The sequence below is a fragment of the Muscardinus avellanarius genome, assembly GCF_963383645.1.
Source record: "Muscardinus avellanarius genome assembly, chromosome: 12".
Classification (NCBI taxonomy): domain Eukaryota; kingdom Metazoa; phylum Chordata; class Mammalia; order Rodentia; family Gliridae; genus Muscardinus; species Muscardinus avellanarius.
Window position 1 is genome coordinate 8,334,798 of NC_137798.1, and position 21,437 is coordinate 8,356,234.

The following is a 21,437-nucleotide window of genomic DNA, read 5'->3' on the forward strand; positions in this document are numbered from 1 at the left end:
CCCCAGTAAAGGACGCTCCATAGAGAATGGCTGGAGGGTGGCAGATGCTTACCACGGCTTTCCAGGTAAGAGTAGAGCCGTCCCTTTTCCTTCCAGGTAAAGTCACTTTGACCTCGTTTCTGCACAAATCAATTCGCTTCTTATTTCCAGAACTGAATGATTTTTGTCCCTTCCATTTTCTGGGCCCTTGATATTTTTCAGATAAGAGTATCTCTAGGGAAGCCGGCCCTGGAAGGCTGTTGGGCCTGAGTGGGCCCGCAGCCAGCCTCGCGCCAGCCGGCCTGGCCCCTCCACAGCTGGGCTCCGCGGCCCCATGTGCGCTGGAGCTCCTCGGCTCAACCTCTGGGCTGGGAGTGTGGCCGAGCACGGCAAGCCACAGGCGCCAAGTGGTTAATTATATTTCCACTGCTAATTGCACGCAGCACTACGTTATCTTCTCACAGTGAAATAGCATGGAGCCACTGGAGAGTTCTCCTAATTCCCCTTTCAGCTCTCCCCAGGTCAGGCAAGAGCCCCAGGGGCAAGGGAACCCCCTCATCATCACCTCCTTTCTTTCACAATTATCAGGAAGGTTTTTTTTTTAGGTTTTGTGAAAGAGTATCTCTCTTCCCACTCATATCTCAACTGATCGTGTATAAACTGTGCTTTCTAGAGTTGAGATTTCTCCAGATGGCCACATGAAACCTGGAGGGCGGAAAATGCTGCCTTTCTGAGTGGTCCCTTCAGCAAACTCCCTGCTCCCCTCCAGCCGGAGGCCTCCCTTAGCTGTTTCCCTTCTTCTACATGAAACTGTTCAACTTCATTAGGACACCTGACAGGAGTTTCTGGCCCAGCAGCAAGTGCAATAATTAAAATACCAGGAGTAATCGGGGCTCATACTTGTCATCCCCGCGCTTGGGAGGCTGAGACAGGAGGATCGCACGTGTTTGAAGCCAGCCTCAGCTACTTAGTGAGGCTCTCAGCAACTTGGTGAGACCGTGTTTCCAAATAAAGTATAAAATAGGTCTGGGAGTGCAGCCTGGAGGTAGAAAAGCCCCTGGTTCTACCCTCAGTACCACAAAAAAAAAAAAAAAAAGAACAAAAATATCCAGAGAGAGTAACAACAGGGCCCATGTCTGAGAAGAGTTGCCTTCCTGAAAGGCTGAGCCATCTGAAGATGGAAAGTCTTCCTCACAATGTTGTGAAGAACTGATTGCACACCGGCTCCAAACTTGGCCTCACAAAGCCACAGGCCACGTCTCAAACACTCCCCCCTGTAGATGTGGAAGGGAACAAGGCTGGCTCTTTACCCCCAGATGGAAAGTGGAAAGCGTGGCTCGAGTCCTCTGGACCGCTGCACGCCCCCGCTGACCTAAGCGGGGCTCCTTGCGGCACCCCACCCCCACGGCGCTCCGCTCACCGGCAGATGTCCACCAGCTGGTCCAGCTCAGGGCAGCTGCACTCGTACAAGTCACGGCAGCTCCGGTGGCTCTGGCTCATCAGCTCGCCCAGCAGCTGCACCGTGTTCTCGGGGGCTTCTTCGCATATCTTCTTAAACTGGAGCACACGCGCGGCCTCGCTGTACACGTGCTGGGCGCGCTGGTGGAGTTTGAAGGTGCGCACTGAGGAACAGAGGCATGGGAGGGGGTTAGAGAGTCTCCTAAGCCCCCTGGGACAAAGAAAGACCGATTCCGGGACTTCCCTCTGGGGAAGTCTTCATCATCAATGCCTTAGACTTTCAGTAGATTTCTATTTCACTGAAAAAAAAAAAAATCTTCATAGTCAAAATGTGCCTCTTTGGACATCAGTTTTACTTCTTAATTCCGCACAAAATCTTGAAGGTATGTTTTCTTCCTTCAGCACCATCAGACAAGCACTTGCAGGAAACTAAGCCGTCCCCTAGGAAGGGAGAAGGGATGTCCACTGAGCCCTTGGGAGCCGCGGGGAAGCCTCCCTGGCTAGTTTTCAGCAGCCCGGGGAGATGAGCAAGGTGGTCCCTGGTTTTTTGTTTTTGTTTTTTGAAGATTTAAAGGAGTTTATTAAAAAGATAGAAATACAGAATGTTACAGTTTTGATTATATGTTATGGTTTAAGGGACCATATGTTATGTTATGTTCCCTGTTATGTTCCCAGGGACCCCCATTAGATTCCCGGACACAATTTCCCTCAAAACACACCAAAAAAAAAAAAAAAAAAAAACCCAAAAACAGAAAAACAGGAAAAAAACAGAAAAAAGTATGGGTTATTGTCCTGAGCTGAGGGTAAATACACATTTACCTTGCTGGATATTTAAAGAAGTTTATTTAAAAAATATAGAAATACAGAAGATAGTTACAGCCCCATGCCAGAATGGCATTGGGGCCGGGGGGTTCAAATGAATGCCCCACCAAAGATACAGCACGTGGACCGGACTTTTTATACCCATGACCTCCATCTTGTTTACGTAAGTAATTCTGACGTAGTAAACTTCCCTGTAAGGTTCCTCCCCCGGCAAGGTGTCTCTTTCACGTAGACCCCTCCTCCCATCCTAGCTACATTATCCAATTACTATGTAAACCTGTCTTTAGAATGAGGATGGGGAAGTCCTAGTTCCCCTCTCCTTTAAACTTGCTAATTACCAAAGTGATCCCTGTTTAACAGAGAAGACAGGCGCCCAGGGGAGTGAAGTGGTGTGCCCAAGGTCAACGTCCAGAGAGTGCCTGAAGCAGAACACAACAGAGATGTCTGACCCTGAGGCAGAGAAAAACAACTGAAAATACTGTTCCTTCCATAGAAAACACAACTGAAAATAACTACAAAAAACATATCCTAGGGGAAAAGACAGTGCAATTATTTTATATGTATTTAATATTTATTTATAATTATATATGTACCTATATATACCACAACATTATTTATCATAGCAAAAAAAAAGAAACAACCCAAATATCTAATAACAGGGGTCCTTTAATACATATACAACTTTCATTTAAAAAAATATTATTTAGCACGAAGAGTCTACAAAATGGGATAAAATCTTTGCTAGCTGCTCTTCCAACAGAGGATTGATATCTAGACTATATACAGACCTCAGAAAAGCTTAGCACCTCAGCCAATAAAGGGGCATATGAACCAAAAAGACATTTCTCAAAAGAAGAAATGCAAAAGCCAACAAATACATGAAGAAAATGTTCAGCATCCTTAGCCATCATGAAAAAGGAAAAAAGCAAAACTGCACTGAGATTTCACCTCACTCCAGATAGAATGACAATCAGCAAGAATGCAAACCCTAATGTCCACGATGCACCTCCACTAAGCCAACCATGAGGAGGGAGGAGGGGGAGGGGACTGTGTGAAAGCCTCGTGATTACATAGGCAAAGGCAAATTTCTTATACATTAATCATGAAGAATTTTAAAGTTTTCTTTCAAAAGTTCTCAAGTAAGTCAAATAAGATATAACTTAAAGTTAACTATGTGCCTTGATGAAATGATGCAATTTGTGTGAATTTTTCTATTCTCTTTCACACAAGGACCTTTGTGTAGAAATAAAATCTAACCAGCTTTTTTTTTTCCCCCTAATGCATCTTGTAACTATCCTTTATTCTTATTCCCACTTTCTTACCCAAATTTACACTTCTATGCCCCTTGCCCCTGGGCTATTTTGGAGCCGGTATGCTGATGGGCATCCCTGTCTCCCACCATCCTCAGCCCCTTTCTTCCCTTCAGCCAAACTGGCCTATCTGTACTGACCCTAACAACTCCTTGTGTCTGGATATACTCATTAGCCTCACACACAAACAGCTCCTTGCCCTTTCGTCTCTCGGTCAAAATTTTACCTCCTTCTGAAGAGTCAGATTACATTTTATATCATCCATTAAACCATGAGGGCCTCAGCTGGAAACAATTTTGCGGCTTTAAATTTGTACCACGCTTGCAGTCCATGGCACTCATTTGGTGTTTATCATACATTTTCCATAGTAATTGTTTCTTATATCTCAGCAAAGAGTCTCCAAATGGCTGAAGACAGGCCGCAGGCCTAGTTCCACGCATGTCCCAGTACAATCTCTCACTTGCAATCCCACCCACAGTGCCTGACATGGCAGGAGCTCAGTAGTGTTTACAGTTGATGGTCATGATTAGGGCTTTATTTTTAGTGCCAATTGGAAGTCAAAATACCTCTATCTGGACATTGTTGCTTAGAAAAAAATGGTTCCACTATTCACAGTTCAACAAACTTTTGAAGCTTAAGGAAAGGGGGCAGCAGGATTCCCTTTGCTACTAAATGTACAACCGCTGACACCATGTGTGGATGAAAAATAAGAAAAGAGAGTAAACTTAGAAATAAAACATAGGTAAAGGGGAAAAAATCACCCTCAACAACAACAACAACATGTTTTGTTCCGTCAGTAGCAGGGTCATGTGAATCAGCCTGCACTGCGGTGTGAATCTCGTTCCAACGATAAGTTCCATTGAGATGGGAATATGATTTAAGAATTGGGTGTCAAAACATCCCAAGGGAAGGCGTCTTCCCAAGGCCCAATCCTGGCCTATGAAAATGTGCCGTACGAGGAAACGGCACGGGAGGACGGAGGAACAGCTCCCGAAATCTCTGAGCAGGAGAGTCAAAGGGCCACTGGCCGGTGTTCTGCGCCGGACACGGTGCCGGTCATTTCCCACATGTTCTAAAATCCTCTTTGGAGCACATGCTGAAAGGAAGGATAACCGTGGGAACTCTGAGAACTGGAGCTTAAGATTATCCTTTTCTAAAAACAGAGGCTGAAGCAAAATGTTTAAAATACCAGCTTCAGGACTCCATATGTTTCAGTTTTACTTTTGAACAACTTTACCTCTCACAGATGGAGTTACAGACTCGGAGCATGGGGCGGGGGCAGGGAAGGGTCTCGTTTCCTTTTTTTTTTTGCAATGTTCCCTGGATTTAAAAAAACCACCTCGTTTCCAGGTCCCACTGCCGTTTATGTCTGCAACATAAAGGGCGTGATAAAACAACATCTTCTATGTTTGTAAAACAGTGCTATTTCGCTGGCAAATCATCTCACCAGGCTCTGATAAGCAAAAATTTAAACTTTGAGTACTAAAAAAAAAATTTCAAGCAGGCAGGAAAATAGAGAAAATACTATAACAAATTTCATAAGCCCATCACCTATACTGAACCATGATTAACATTTTCCATATTTGCTTCGATTGCTATCTTGCTGCTGAAGTATTTTCAAACAAATTACAGTGACTTATCTCCTCCTTACATATTTGAGTCGCATCTCTATAAAATAAGAATACTTTATCACACAAACACCATATCACTGTCACATGTAACACAATTAATTACCAGTGATTCCTTATTATTGTCTCCTTTCCAGTCCATATTTAAATTTCCAAGTTGTCCCCAGTTTAAATGTAGTTGGTTTATGCCCAGATACAGCGTTCACAAATTATATAATATATATATACACACACACACACACACACACACACACACATATTATATGTATCCAGTTGTTATGTTTAATAAGCCTCTTTTAATCAGGAAGTTATAGTGATTTTTGATACCCTGGATTCTCAACATCATATCCAAGCACATTTCAGGGCCATACACTACTATAACATCCCATAGTCCATTAGGAAGAGTATGCTTTTATTTCCCTTTAAATTACATATTTCTTTCAGATTCGATATTTTCCTTTAGGATTAAAGGTTCTAAAGGCGAAACTGTCCGGAGAGATGTTTTCTATTAAACGTTAGGCCTGGTACTTTGCTTTGTGACGGCAAACATCCAGAATGTGCCAAGCAGATTACTGGAACCTCGCAATCCTGGCAGCTCCTCTTGCCTGTTTTCTTCCTGCAGGGGAAGGGCTTCACAGAGGCCTTCTCAAGAGGAACCTCTAATGCAGCCTCTGCTGGGCAGCACTCTGAAGATGCGTGAGAGGTTACCTTGGCTCAGACCTCCTAACGGTAGTCACTCCATGCACTGGGAAAAGGGCGGGAAGGGCATCTGTTTTCCATTGTGATCTAAAGACCTTGCCAAAGCCTACAATAGATCTGGAGACCACCCTTTGGGAGGGAGAGCGGTTCTGTGTTGGCTGAGTGTCACAAATGCTTTCTGGATCCAGGGTTCTGGCTTGTCATACGCTGGCAACTTATCAGGTGCCTGTTGTTGTACAGATACCCCCAAATCCAAGAAAATCCCAAACTTTGTCCGTAACAGCTTTCTTCCCTGTCCAGCTAACTTTTTAACCAGATGTTCCATCCGCCTATAAGCTCTTGTAATCCTTGAGAGCCATTATTACATTAAAGGATGAAGGAAACCGTTTCTTACTGTGTTCATTGCTTGCTCAGTGATTGCGTCCAAGGCAAATTTGATTTAAGATAGAACGCTGGATGCTATTCTTCTACAATACTGCTGTGGCCTATCCTGTCCACGAGAAACCCAAGGCTTCAAGGCTGGATGTACCACATGGAGTTCGGTTTTCTCCCATGTGGATCTTAAATAATTACTGAATCCAATTCTGAAATTATGCACCAAATTTGAAATCGACATGTTCACGGCCACGTACATTTAAACTGCAAAATTTCATCTTGTAAAATAACTTTTATTTGCATAGTAAATTCTATTTGCTAGGACCAAACTTCCCTCTCCTTCTGACTCATGCTTCACTGCCTACCCTTTCCCCAGCCACTCGGGCCTGCCACTGTGCTCCAGAACACACACAGGCTCTTGCCTCGGGCCCAGTGTGGTGGCTGATTCGGAATGTTCTTCCCCGCCATCTTCACATGGCTTGCCCCTTCTTGTCGTTCAGGTCGCGGGTGCCACATCTTCAAAGAGACCTTCCCTCAGCCACAACACAAACCAGCAATCCCCTGTACATACACACACACACACACACACACACACACACACACAGTCTCTCTTTTTTAGTTTGCAGAGTTTATCACCGTCCCACACTTTCTTGTACGCTCATTTGTTCACTGGTTTGTGCGATGTCCCACAACTAGAAGGTCAGCAAGAGCCTTGTCCAGTTTCACACTATTGGCAGCAGCTGGAATAGGATCTGGCACACAGTAGGGGCTCAATAAGCCATTGTCGAATGAACGGTTTGGCTCCTTTTTAACACAATAGCAAAAAAACTAGGCTAATGAACAGTTATGAAACAAATGCAACAGGGAACCCAGAGGAGACCTGTTTCCGTAACTGATCTTGGAAGCATCTTCACCAGTAAGCGGGGAGAGTTCGCTAAAGGTCTGCAGGCTCCAGGGCTCACAGTGTGCCTTAATATTCATCATGGATGGCTAGCAATATTGTACTCGGTTTCATAGACCTGGTAGAAGAGAGATTTCTAAAACAAATAAAATGTGTTTTGAATAAAAGGGAAAGAACTAGGAAATAAATCATCTTAATGATTATCCAGTTATACTTTTTTTTCTTTTAGGCAACCTTTATGACAAAGAAATGCCTAGTAACGTCTACCTTAAAAAGGTGGATGGCTACATAGCTTATGATCACAACCGTCTCCAGTCGATGAATGTGAACCAGGGCATAGGTAATTGGTTAATTTATTATTTTATAATTGGTTGTAGTTCTGGTGGAAAAGGGCGTGTCCAAAATGGATGACATGCTCCGAAAACCATTTTCCTCATGCAGCTCTGAGAACAGAAAGTCAACAGTAAATGAAGGACATGCCTATTCAATCTCCGAAAGAGTCCCACTGACTGACTGATGTTCTGGAGATTAAACCCAGGGGCATTCTTCCTCTGAGCTTCACCTCAAGACCTTTTTATTTTTTTATTTTGAAATAGGGCCTCGCTAACTCGCTGAGACTGGTCTCAAACCCAGGATCTTTCTCTCTCAACCTCCCAAACAGCAGGATTATAGGCATGTGGGTGCTGACTTAATTTTAAATTCTGCATACAAGAGCTGGTGGCCTCCTATTTATGACTTCACTTTCAACTAAAGTAATGACAAAAACACTGGGTGGGACGGCCATCTAACCATGGCCACCCAACACTTTCAATTGGGCATCTGCCATGTGCCCCATACCAGGTTTCAAATGACAAGAGAGATGCCTGACATAGAAGACCCCGCTTTAAGAAATTCCGCTAAACAGACAAGATAAACTGTGAAAATCCCAGTAAATGGGAAGCTGAGACAAGAAGAACACAGGTTCTAGACCAGGCTCAGCAACTTAGGGAGACCCTGTTTCAGCATAAAAATATAAAATTAGGATGGGGGTGGAGCTCAGAGGTAGAATGCCCCTGGGTTCAGTCCCCAGTAACACACACACACACACACACACACACACACACACACACACACACTTATGAGACTGTTAGACGGTGACCAACTACAGTATATATTCAAATGCTAGAAATGCTAAAGGTGATCTAAGAACACAGAACTTGGTGGCAGAGAACCAGTAGTAGGAGACGGGCCTGAGCCAGTACGTTCTAGCTGCAAAGAGAGAATGGCCAATGGCCCAAATTAGGAACAGGCAGAGTGTTCAAGGCCTGGGGAGAGCAGGCTTCAGAGCTGGGGCAGCCTCTTCAGGAAGCCACCCACATACCTGAGGATTAACAGGCTCTGCTGCACCCGCTACACGAAGACCAAACTAACAACCCAGGGCCGTGGCCGGACATCCGTGGTGATGCCTTCTTGGCCCATATATGATCTATAAACTAGGGAATTTTACAGAAGATTCTAAATCTTGCAAAAACCGGAAGTCCAGCTGGGATGAGCTTGCCTGCACAGGAGCAGTTGGCTGGGTCTGAGGAGCTGCTACCTGGGAACAGAGCACGTACATGTATATGTATATGTATATGTATATATACATTTTTGCAGTACTAGGGATGGAACCCAGGGGCATTCTACCTCCAAGCTACACCCCCAGCCCTATTTTTTATTCTTTATTTTGAAACAGGGTCTCACTGAGTTGCAAAGGGCCTCACTAAGTAGCTGAGGCTTGGTTGCGAATTGCGATCCCCCTGTCTCAACCTACCAAGTACTGGGATTACAACATGTGCCACCAGGCCCGGCTTGAGCACATATATTTTTTTTCCACACTTCCCGCCATTCCCCGTGGCCTGAGCTCAGTCTGCCTCGCTAGCTTATATGTCTGCCTGGTCCCTGTAGGCATCTGCATGTGGCCTGGGTTCCGTAAAACTCTCTACGTCAGGAATTCATGGCAGAAAGGGGAGCGTGGGTCAGCATGTCATACAGAGCCAGTGTAACTGTTACAATCAAATGTCAGCCTCCCTGAGATGCAGCACTCTCTAATAGCCTACTAGAGAGAAATCACTGATTAGAAAAATAAAGGATGAGTAGGGCATGGTGACACAAGCTTGTAGTCCCAGCATTCGGGAGGCGGAGACTGGATTTCGTTCGCAGACAGTCTCAGCTACTTAGAAAGGCCCTTCACAACTCAGGGAGACCCTGTTTCAGAAATTAAAAGAGTAAAAAAGGTAGAATGTCCCTGGGTTCCATCCCCAGTACCACAAAAAGAAAGAAAGAAAGAAAGAAAGAAAGAAAGAAAGAAAGAAAGAAAGAAAGAAAGAAGGAAAGATAAAGGACAACAGAGATTAAGGCCGCCCCTCACAGACACACAAAGTCAAGAGTTGGGTGCGGTGGTGCACACCTATAACCTCGGTGCTTGGGAGGCCGAGACTGAAGGCTCACAGTTTTGAGACCAGTCTGAGTATTGTAGCGAAGCTCTCAGCAATGTATTAAGAACCTGATTCAAAACAAAAATAAATAAATAAATAAAAGGCTATGAGTCAAGCGTGGAGGTGCATGCTTGTAATTCCAGCATTCGGGAGGCAGAGACAGGAGGATCCTGGTTCCTGGACAGCCTCAGCTACTTAGGCCCTGGGCTCCATCCCGGTACTGCAAAAACAATAAATAAAGGCTATGGATGTAGCTAGGAAGTATAATGCCCTTGGGTTCAATCCTCAACACACACACACACACACACACACACACACACACACACACGATATGACCTAAAAGCACAGCCTGGGACAAAGAGCGGGGTGTAACTGGCAGGACTGCAGGAAACAGGGTGAAGGAGTAAGGAAAATGAGACAGGAAGCGAGACAGGCAACCAAGATGCGGTGATGAGCTCGCCACCCGTGGGCACAACGTGGGCCAGTCACCCGGGTCACTCAGGAACACGTGGAAAGCCCCTCAGAACTGGCCCCAGATGATGTGAGACAGGAGCTGACCCACTCACACTTCCTTTGTTTGAAAGTTGCCCCCCGGGGGGGTCAGCTTTTCCACCAAAATGCACCTGGGTAGCTTGGCTGCCTTTAGTGACTTTGGAAAATGCCCCAAGGCCACAAAGAGACACTCATGTGCCAGTTGCTGCCTGACCTGGGCCCCTGGATGTTTAACTCGGGCAAGCTGAGGGCACCAGGGGGCACGGTGACTATGACCTTCCAGCAGTCTAGAAAGATGAGAAGGTGTAGGGCAAACCAGCTAAAGGGTGGGGGGATGCTCTGCTTTGAGAGAACCAATAGTGCTTTTGTTTGTTTTTCTTGGTTCTGGGGATTAAACCAGGGACTTTTTACCTCTGAGCCACACCACCAGCCATATTTTATTTTTTATTTTGAAACAGAATCTCACTAAGTTGCGAAGGACCTCACTAAGTTTCTGAGGATACGTGTGTGATCCTCCTGTCTCTGTCTTCCAAGTACTGGGATCGCAGGCATGTGCCTCCACGCCTGGCTCCCAGAGTATTCAGATGTCGCAAAAGCATAAATGAGCTGAAGAAACAGATGAAGAAGGAACACAATGAAAAAGAAGACTGATGCAGAGGTCAGGGGGGCGTATGTGATGCTCAGACGCGGAGGTCAGGGGGACCTCCGCACCTGTTCTCAGCTCTTTAGGGCAACAAAGCTTTTGAATCAAGTAAAATTCAGTGAGGGACCATTTCCCCATGTGAGTGCAAAAATATTCACAACAGATGCCATAAAGCTATGGTTGGGTCCAGGTTAAGAATTCCAGTTAGAATAAGAGAGCATGACAGGTGTTAACAGTTATATCAGCCAGGATTCCTATTTGTAAACAACAGAAACCTACACCATATAACTTAGCAGGAGCATATTTTGAAGCTATTAGGGTGCTCACTCAATGTAGTAGGACTAATTCCATATTCCTGTTCTCTATTAGAATGTGAGAAACCAGGAGGAAGGTGGCGAAAAGCCAAGGGAAGCGGGTGGTGAGGATGCTGTCCAGGTCACCCCACAGGCCAGCATGGATATGACACTGGACTCCAGATCCTTTACCAGCAAAACTTACCTGTTAGGCTCAAGGCCCCACACAGAAATACCACCATGGACTGCAGGGAGAGAGGGGAAGAGAGGAGGAGGAGGAGAAGGAGAGAGGAGGAGAAAGGAAGAGGAGGGGAGGAAGAGAAGGAGGAGGAGAGAGGAGGAGAAAGGAGAAAGGAGGAGGAGGGGAGGAGGAGAAAGGAGAAGAGAGGAGGAGGGAAAGAAGAGAAAGGAAGAGGAGGAGGAAGAGGAAAAAGAGGAGGAAAGGATAAGAAAGGAGGAGGAAGAGAAGGAGGAGAGAGGAGGAGAAAGGAGGAGGAGGAAGGAAGGAGAAGGAAGAGGAGGAGGAGGGGAGGAGGAAGGAGGTAGAGGAGGAGGAGGAGGAGGAGGAGGAGAAGAAGAAGAAGAAGGAGGAGGAGGAGGAGGAGGAGGAGGAGGAAGAGGAGGAGGAGGAGGAGGAGGAGGAGGCAGCGACGACAGAGGAGAAGAGTGCTAGACCTCCTCCTCCCACTTCAGTGGGTCCCTCTACATAGCTTCATATTCCCAAACTTCATGCAAGTTTATAAATACAGAATACACAACAGTGGTTTTCAGTTAATAAGTTAAAAGGTGATAAATATTTTGGACATCAGATTTGGCCTGGATGAAAACTTCATCTCAGGATAGTTAATCAAAACAAAATTTTAAAATATGTAGATCTGAGCTGGGGGTGGGGAGGCATAGGGGTACACACTTGTAATCCCAGTACTTAGGAGACTGAGACAGGAGGATCGCGGTTTATGGACAGCCTCAGCTACTTAATGAGGCCCTCCGCAATTCAGTGAGACCGTTTCAAAATAAAGTATAAAAAATAGGGCTGGGAGTGTAGCTCAGAGGTAGAATGCCCCTGGGTTAAATCCCCAGTACTGCCAAAATAATAATAATAATAATAATAATAATAATAATAATAATGTAAATATGTAGGTCTGAGAGAATTAGATATCCTTATCAGCCGTGCATGGTGGCGCACGCTTGTAATCCCTGCGCTTGGGAGGCAGAGATAGGAGGATCGCGCAGCCGCGCGCGCTGACTTAGGAGACCCTGTTTCCAAATAAAAATGTAAAAATAGGTCTGGGAGTATAGCCCGGAGGTAGAAGAGCTTCCAGGAACCCCAGTACCACCAAAAAAAAAAAAAAGAAAGAAAGAAATTTTTATCATATGAGAATATAATTAATCTTTCTGGGGCTCTCATGCCCCAAATTCTTTCCTGTTGTTTGGGTGAGGGGCTAAGAGTGGGGGTGGCTTTAGCTGCCTCTGCACAATCATGTAGCTGCACGCTACTGGCCAACTTCTCTGCAGAGAGTTGCACTGGGCTACACCAAGAGCTGGTTTCCAAGAACAGCAATACAGAGGCGGTGGAGGGAACCACTTCAGAGTGCACGCTGGAGTCCTCTGCTCCCCTCCGCAGCACAGTTATAAGACCCTGTTCTGAGGCAGAGACCTTGGGGAGCACTTAAGCAGGATGATGGAAAAACACTATACAACACTTATTGAAGTTGGGCTGTGCTGTGGCTTCAAATTTATTTTCCTAGTAATAATATTTTTCATAAATGTGAAGTTTCTGGAATGATCAAACCCACAAAAAAATAAACTGCTGTTTTCAGCCACATTAGTAACCCATTCTCATGCTGCAAAGACAAAATTCAATTAGCATTGCACATTTAAGGGGGGGGATCTTTAACTACCTGCTTTTAAAAGCAAAACCACAATGAAAAAAAATATATATGCACTTTCAACACAAACCACATTAATTCATGGAAAACTACATTCCAAGAGGCATTTGTGAGCATTTTCAAGTCCACAGCATAATGCATTTTTTTTCCATGGAGAGGAACAGCGCTCACATGTTTTATAGCTTCCCTTTCTTGGATTAGGGAGAAGCAAGAGCCAGTGCTGTCAGTTTCCTAGTGATCTTCCTGATGTGACCTTGAAACCGTCGCTATAGACACGATCAGCTGCACTGTATGAATACAGCAGCATATCAAGCCCCTGTGAGCGACTCCAGGGTCATGCGCGTGACAAGATAGAGCCGGCGGCCCCGTCCTCTTCATTCTCCATCCTCCTAGTCGGATTCTTACAATTCACAAGAGAACCATTTGACCACCTCCCGATGGCTCATCCTCTCATGTCCCACCGACCTGGGCATGGCTGCTGTCACAAAGGTCCCAAGCTGCTCTTCTGATTGTGGCATTGCTGAATATTTTCTTGCATGAAAAGCTAGCATTTTTTCCACTTTCCAACAAACAAAAGCCCCTCACTGCACTCAGTCCTTTCCTACCTCTTCTACTTGGGATGTCTGTTCCAGCATCACCTGTGCACTGGCAGCAAAGAAAGGGCCAGAGAGGAGTCTGGGCAGCAGCATCCCACACAGACCGATTCTGCTTCCCTGGCATCTCTTTAAGGATCAGCCTGGATGTGCCTCTCCAAACACATAACACCCAGAAGCATCCATCCCTCCAGACTCCGACATCTCTTTAATAGCCACGAGTTCCTTTCTAATTGTGGTGATCACACATTGTTTAGGGGGTCAGGACTGTGCCCTCTTCGCCTTCACAGCATCCTAAGAGCCGAATAGAGAGTCTGCAAGACAGCAGGTTCTCAGTAAGAGTCATCTTGCTCCCCTCCCATTAGAAGGGAGGGATGCGGAGCTGTGTTCTGGATGAACTGCGTTTCTACGCTCCCTTCTCTTTCATGGGAGAAAAAAGTGATCCACTAGTTTCCCAGAATTTTCCCTACAACTTTGTTCTTGGAAAAAGTGGCAGAAGACCACTTGAAAAGGAGGCTGGGGAGCGGGGGAGGGATGTCAATCAATGCAGATATGCATGAGGGACTGGGAGAGCAGAGTCACTCCCGCCTACTGCTGGCCCGGCCTGGCATTTTCACATAAAAAGGGTATGCGTTCCTGTCTTGGCTTTTTTTTTTTATTAATAGAATTACAGAGAGCAAGGGATGTAAGAGCATAGGAAGGGATTGAAGCGAGGCAAAGGAAAACTCGGTGCTTATCTGTGGAATAAGCAGTACATTCCCACCAGAACACTTTTGTAATTGCTTTTGTTGTCTTCCCCAAAATGGCTCAATTAAAAGAGTTGACAATCAAATACTGGTTAAATAAAGGAATGGAACTACTTCTGTTTACTTATCTCTATATTGCCTGATGTGATAAGAAAAATAAAAGCAGCTGTTGAACAGTTTAAGCAGGTGTGTAAGCTAATATATTATCTGCTGTGCCAGAAGGCCCATCTGGAGAACACAGGCTACTGCCCTGAGCTTCCTTTTGAAATGTCTGCACTGGAGTCAACTAGGAAGAGTGATCTGGGCACTGGACTAGAGGTGACTGGGAATGAGGGAGCGCTGGCTATGTGCTAAATTCCTTCCTCTACATGTCCTCGTGGTAAGTATTAAAAGACAGCACAACAGGATAAGAGAGTGTAGCTCAGTAGGAAGTGTGCATTTAGCATGCGGAGGCCCTGGCCTTGATTCCCAGAATGAAAGGAAGGGAAGGAAGGAAGGAAGGAAGGAAGGAAGGAAGGAAGGAAGGAAGGAAGGAAGGAAAAAAGGATGAAAAAAGGGTGGTAGGGAGGGAAGTAGGGAAGGAGGGAGGAAGGAAGGAAGGAAGGAAGGAAGGAAGGAAGGAAGGAAGGAAGGAAAGAAAAAAGGGAGGAAGGAAGGGACAGACAATACACCTACACTATACCTGAATTTTCCAAAATACAGTGAAGTACTAGGAAGATAAAGATGCTTCATTTCCACAAACATCTAATATGCTACCCCAGTTCCCAAGGTGTTTGCAATATGCCCGGCAGCGTCCTGAAAGGCTAGAGATGAGGGTGCGGCTGGGTTCTGCGCCCTGGGACCCAGCGTGTCTGCAGCTCTGTAGTGCAGGGCCAAGGCAAGAGAAAGGGCTCGGGGATGAGCTTGCTTGCCGCGGCTCACTCGGGTCTGTGTTTCTGTGCTCACACCAGCCCCCTTCCCTTTGTCAGATTCTTTTCATCTTCATGCTCTGTCCCCTTTCCCTTATAAGGCTAAAACTCAAAAAAGCAGCATAAATCTTGCTATCCCTTCTGCTAATTGTGTACAACTTCTTATTTCTTCTTCTGGGAACATTTTATAACTTTTCAATTACATTATATTGTGTTAAATTATACTGCTCGCCCACGTAGGTGGTCTCTGGTCCTTTTTTTTTTTTTTTTTTTTTTTTTTTTTTTTTTTGCTGTTCCATCAGTGGCCCTTGACAAAATAAAGGTCATTCTTTTTTCTCCCTCTTACTCCAGCCCTTCCTAAGGACAATAGGAGAAACTATCTTCCTCATTTAAAAAAAAAAAACTATATATTATCCCTGCTCTGAATATAGAGTGGTGGCCTGTGACATTTTTATCTGAAACTACCATATAATGACCATTAGTTGAGATTCTCATATGGCCAAAATTGCTGATGTCTACACAGAGACAGTGGATTATTATATTTGCTGTCACTGCTATTGATGTTTGGTGATAACCTGCCAAAAATCACTAGATCCACACATAGTTACCTGCACAAAAACAAAAGAATGGAGTGAGCAGGAAATGCTAGACAATGTTTAATTTGGAAGTACTTGCTAGGAAACTTCCTCCTAAGTACTTTGAAAAAGAAAGAAGTCTAGAAAGGCAGTAAATGACTAAAATCAAAAATGCTTTCCTGCATCAAGCCCTAGACTCTTAAAATGAAAGGATGCTGATAAGATATGTGTGAGCTCTACAGGACGGAGAGGAAGGTGAGAAGCCACCAGGACTGAAAGGATTTCACTGGACCGAGGCAGATCCGATGCTAGTATCAGAGAAATGTGTAATATAAAAAAGTCACGCTGCGTCTGTCTAATTCCTAAGTGAATGCAGCTTGGAGTTTAGTCAAGAACAATATTCATTGTCCCAGATGTCTGGAAAGAAATGGCAGTTTCTTAGTTTTTAGGAGAAAATACATTGGTTCTCATTGATATCAAGAATTTGGTGGGACAAGAGTCAACTACGTGAGGTTTATCGTGTACGTCTAAAGGAGGAAAGAAAAACCCAGAAAGGAGCTCTTCATCTCCAGAACAGCTGCCATTAGGGCTGTGTCCACATATTCCAGTTCTTATCATGAATGTTAGGACTCCAGGTCTCCCTCCTGCAAAGTTCATCGCATTTAAGTGATTCCCTCTGGCCATTCTATTTACAACAGGGGTGACATGGCTCATGCTCAGGTAGAGTAGATCTTAAGAGCCAATGAGCAGTTAGCAACATTTCCTTCCTCCTGCCACGTGATTGTGAGTAAATATAGTGAGATGGACCCCCCCACACACACCCCCACAGCTTAGTGCCTGAGTTTCTCAGATGAATGGACCCCTTTGCTGATTTTGGGGGGGATACAGGGAAAGGAACCCAAGGCTATTCTACCTCCAAGCTACACCCCAGCCCTATTTTTTCTATTCTTTATTTTGAAACAGGGTCTCACCGAGTTGCAAAGCGCCTCACTAAGTAGCTGAGGCTGGCCTCGAACCTCAATCCTCTTGTCTCAGCCTCCCAAATGCTGGGATTATACAAGCGTGCGCCACAATGCCCAGCTTGCTGATTCATTTTAGATACGTGTAGTAAGCAAGAAGTAAGTTGTTGGGTCAAGCCACTGAGGCTTTAAATGGCTGATGAAAGCCCAGTCACAACATGCTGACACAGGAGAGAATCACTTGGACCCAAATAAAAGAACTTATAACTATATGAAAAGCTGCTTTGCCTACAGAGAAAACATTTATCTATCTAGAAATGTAAAAATGTAAAAATAAAAGCAAAAGTAGCCAAAAAAAGGAAAATAATATGACAAGACCTTAGTTTTTTAGGTAGATGATTACTAGTGCCCTATGGATGTTTGCAAAGAGGCTGAGGAACAGACATGAGACACCAGTTGTCCTTATGGCTGCAGTAACCTCAGTCTTTCAGAGTAGAGTACCCAACAAGTTTCCAGGTGACCTTTTGGTAGTTTCATCTCCCAAAAGGAAGAGATACGTCCATGATAACTTCAAGCCAAGGGAATACAAAGGAACATATCCTTAGACATAAAACCATGTATAAATGTAGAGATTCCAACTGTTCATTTGCTGTTCTTCCTTGAGGCAGTCATGAATGTCAGGGAGAGTAAGGCTAGAGCCAGAGGCAGCTGGGGCTGAGGAGGTGCAGGAACTTCACCAGAGACCTCAGGCTTGGACCACAGTACAGTGGTCAGAACAGAGGATCCCACGGGGACCAGTGATGCCAAGGACAGGAGGTGGCGGGGTGAAGAGACAGCTCAGGAGCCAGGTGTGCATGTGGAAAATGGGCGCAGCAACACATACACAAAGAAGATGAGAGGGATATCTTAAACTTCAAAGGTCTGCACGGGGACACTCGGTGCGCTCGTAGTCGATGCACATTGCTGCTTACCTGCCAGCCTAGCACCGGAACTAGCACCTAGCTGCCAGGAACTAGCACCGTGGCTACCCCTCGCCTCATGGGATAGAAGGCAGACCCTAGTGCTGGCCTGCCCGGCAGCAACTTGATACAGACCAATACAGACAGCACAGCGCCAATGCCGTTCCATCACACCAGCCCTGGGTCTTCCTACAGAAGTTGAAAGTGTCAAGATGCTCTGCCTTTAAAATCCTATTTAATATGATCACATTCATCTTTAGTTCCTCAAATACCTGAAGAGAGAAGAGGAACCAGGGAATAGAAGTACATCATACACATCTGAAAGAGGAAAGGAAAACCCAAGAAGGAATCACCGCTCCCGTTATCTGAGACACCTGAGATGATCAGTCTCCCTCTTTTATTTTTGTAAAATACAGTAGGCACTTTCTTCCCAGCCCACATAAATTAGCCCTCCATGCCACACAGTTGAAGAATCAATAAAAGCTGAAGGGTAAAAAGAAAACATCAAGCAGAGCGAGAAAGGAATGATGATTAATGGGGCAACTGACCCCAGATTTGACTTCCAAGACAACTTATAGCATAATATAGCATAATAATAGCCATAACAACAATGGCTATTATTTGATTAATTCTTTCATACTCTGTTTCACAATAATCTATTCATTTATTTTGTCTTGTAAAAATTAAAACAAGTGATAAAACCAAAGGACCCTTTTTACTTAGGCTTATTATTAGAATTTTACCATACAGATTTTATTCAACCAATATGTGTAAACTCTAGAAGGATCTATAATTTTATTGTTTTTTTTTTAAACAGGTCTGGGGATGGGACCCAGGGGCATTCGACCTCCGAGCTACACCCCCTGCCCTATTTTTTATTCTTTATTTTGAAACAGGGTCTCACTGAATTGCAGAGGGCCTCACCTAGTGGCTGAAACTGTCCGTGAACAGCAACAGCCTCCCGAATGCTGGGATTACAAGCGTGCGCCACCACACCCAGCCGGATCTATAATTTCCTATGGAGCTTCTTTTTAGCTTTTTATGGAAAACTCTTCCTTCAATATCTTAACAAGAATAGTAACTGAATCTTTTTTTATATTATTGTTTGATCTCAGTATCTTATAAGCTATTTTTTGTGTGTGTGGGTCTGGGGGTGGAACCCAGGAGCATTTGACCTCTGAGCTACACCCCCTGCCCTATTTTTTATTCTTTATTTTTGAAACAGGGTCTCACTAAGTTGCACAGGGCCTCACTAAGTAGCTGAGGCTGTCTGCAAACTGCATTCCTCCAGTCCCTGCCTCCCAAACTCTGGGATTACAAGCATGTGCCATCATGCCCGGCTTATAAACAATTTTTAAATGAACTGACACTTCTTTTTTTTTTTTTTTTTTTTGACAGTACTGGGGATTGAACCCAGGGACATTGTACCTCTGAGATACATCCCCAGCCCTATTTATTGGTTTATTTATTGTCCTTTATTTTGAAACAGGGTCTCAGTAAATTCCAGAGTGCTAGGATTACAAGCGTGCGCCACCACACCAGGCTTGGGAGGCTGAGAGAGGAGGATCACGCAGGTTCGAAGCCAGCCTTAGCTATTTAGTGAGGCTCTCAGAAGCTTAGTGAGACCCTGTTTCCAAATAAAATATAAAATAGGTCTGGGAGTGTAGCCCAGAGGTAGAAGGCCCCTGGGTTCCATCCCCAGTACCAAAAAAAAGTATCATTATACTTTTCCATTATATAAAAACTAACTACTCTTCTTAATCAGTATCTATAAGAACTGAAAATTCTCTAGCAATTTGCATGCCTCTTCCACAATATAACAGTTCGTGTGTATTACAGACAAGTTGCTTCTGAAATTCAACAACTTCTACATGCTGTATAGTCTTACCTACTCTAAAGCCAAAATACCTAAATGAGAAACCGCCAAAACTCTATCTACAAAGTAACCTATTATCATCACCTCTCCTCATTCTAAAGATAAATAAAATTAAGAGCCAAGCAAAGTCAAGATAAAACATCATCTCCCCTTGATTGGAGCAGGATTGCTAAAACCAGCTTTAAGAATGCCAAAATAAGCCGGGCGTGGGGGATGCATGCTTGTAATCCCAGCATGTGGGAGGCTGAGACAGGAGGATCTGGTTCATGGACAGCCTCAGCTACTTAGTGAGGCCCTTTGCAACTCAGTGAGACCCTGTTTCAAAATAAAGAATAAAAAAAAAATTGGGCAGGGGGTGTAGCTCAGAGGTCAAATGTCTCTGAGTTCCATCCCCAGACCCATACACACACACACACACACACACACACACACACAAAGAATACCAAAATAAACTGGCGTGGTGCACACACCTGTACTTGGGGGGCTGAGACAGGAGGATCACAGGCTCCAGGCCAGTCTCAGCATGTTAGTGAGACCCTGTTTCAAAATTTAAAAAATAAAAATAAATGTCAAGAAAAACACATAATGGTGGAAAGAGCATAGACTTAAGTCAGAAGACTTAAGATTTGGCTCAAGTCACCTACGAGGTCTTGAAAATCACGTAACTTCCTCATCTCAGTTTCCTTGTCTGTGTAACGAAAAACCCCAGACTGGTGAGCCTGAAATCAGATGACACGTGTGAAGAGCATAATGGATACACCATAAAGTCAATACAAAACAGATTCTTCTGTTGTATGTCTCATTTTGGTTTTTGTTTTGTTTTGTTTTTACCGTCAACTCTGGGTGTCTTCCTAAAAAGCAATCTATGTCAGTTCCCAGTACTTGATTAAAAGCCATGACTACATGACTCCGGAGGTCACTGGCTCCAAACAGACTGGTTCATCAGCAACTGGCCAGCACCTTATCAGCACATGGTCACAGGCAAAGTCGGTAACACAAGCCACAAAATTTGTGTCCAATTCAGCACAATTGCAGCGAAGCAGCCAGCTGGGCTAATCCAACCCAAAACACAGTCTGGACACCCCCCAAATGAATGTTTCCAGTAAGTGCTCCCTTTTTCAAGCAAGTACCCGGCTCACTGTCTATGTTAGCTCCCATTTCTCCCACGGATGTCTCCGCCAGTCCTCTGATGGGGTCCTTGGCTCTTCTGAGCATGATACATGTGCCCATCTCTCCTGGCTCCAATCAGTTTCACTTTTTCCTCTTGCTTTGGGAAACACCCCTCTTGACTAAGTCTGGTCCCTGAGCTTCTAGGACCCCAGACCACCAGAACACACACTTAAACAATTCCTACCTGTAGGCAATGTCTGGCAAATGACCCTGAAGCCATTCCAAGCCAGTTCCTAGGGATGGTTTGTGGCCATTCCAAATATCTAAAGGATTTGAGGATTTTGCTTTGAGTATGCTTAATTTTAATGGCTTCTGAGCATTTCTAAATCGAATTATCGGAAACTTGGACAGAGAAAACAACAATTTGCCCATGGGCCTTTGTGAGTCTGGCTAGCTTAGCAGAAGAGGCAAGCCGCAGTTTGACTGTAAACATCTCTCCCTGGCTGTCACCTCTAGGTCAACATCTCACAGCTCACACTCATTCCAGGTAGAGAAAGCAATTTGGGCAAAGATAAGAACAGGAAATCTTTATGTCCCTAAAAGGCAAAATTAGTTCAAGTCAAGTAAGCATGTTAAAGCCTGGCGCAGTGGTGCATACCTGTAACCCCAGTACCTGAGAGGCTGAAGAAGGCAGATCACAGGTTCAAGACCAGCCTTAGAAACCTAGCAAGACCCTGTTTCAAAATGAAATATTAAAGGGATGGGG

General features: G+C 44.7%; 1 protein-coding gene across 1 annotated transcript in view; it reads right to left on the reverse strand.

Moving 5' to 3' along the window:
- Nucleotides 1–21,437, reverse strand: part of GALK2 (galactokinase 2) — a gene marked incomplete at both ends in the record, with an annotated part of 111,725 nt that overhangs the window by 12,947 nt on the left and 77,341 nt on the right. Inside the window, one exon of the mRNA XM_080707019.1 lies at nucleotides 1,400–1,601. Coding sequence (XP_080563145.1) covers nucleotides 1,400–1,601 — 202 coding nt within the window. The remainder of the gene's footprint in view (nucleotides 1–1,399; nucleotides 1,602–21,437) is intronic.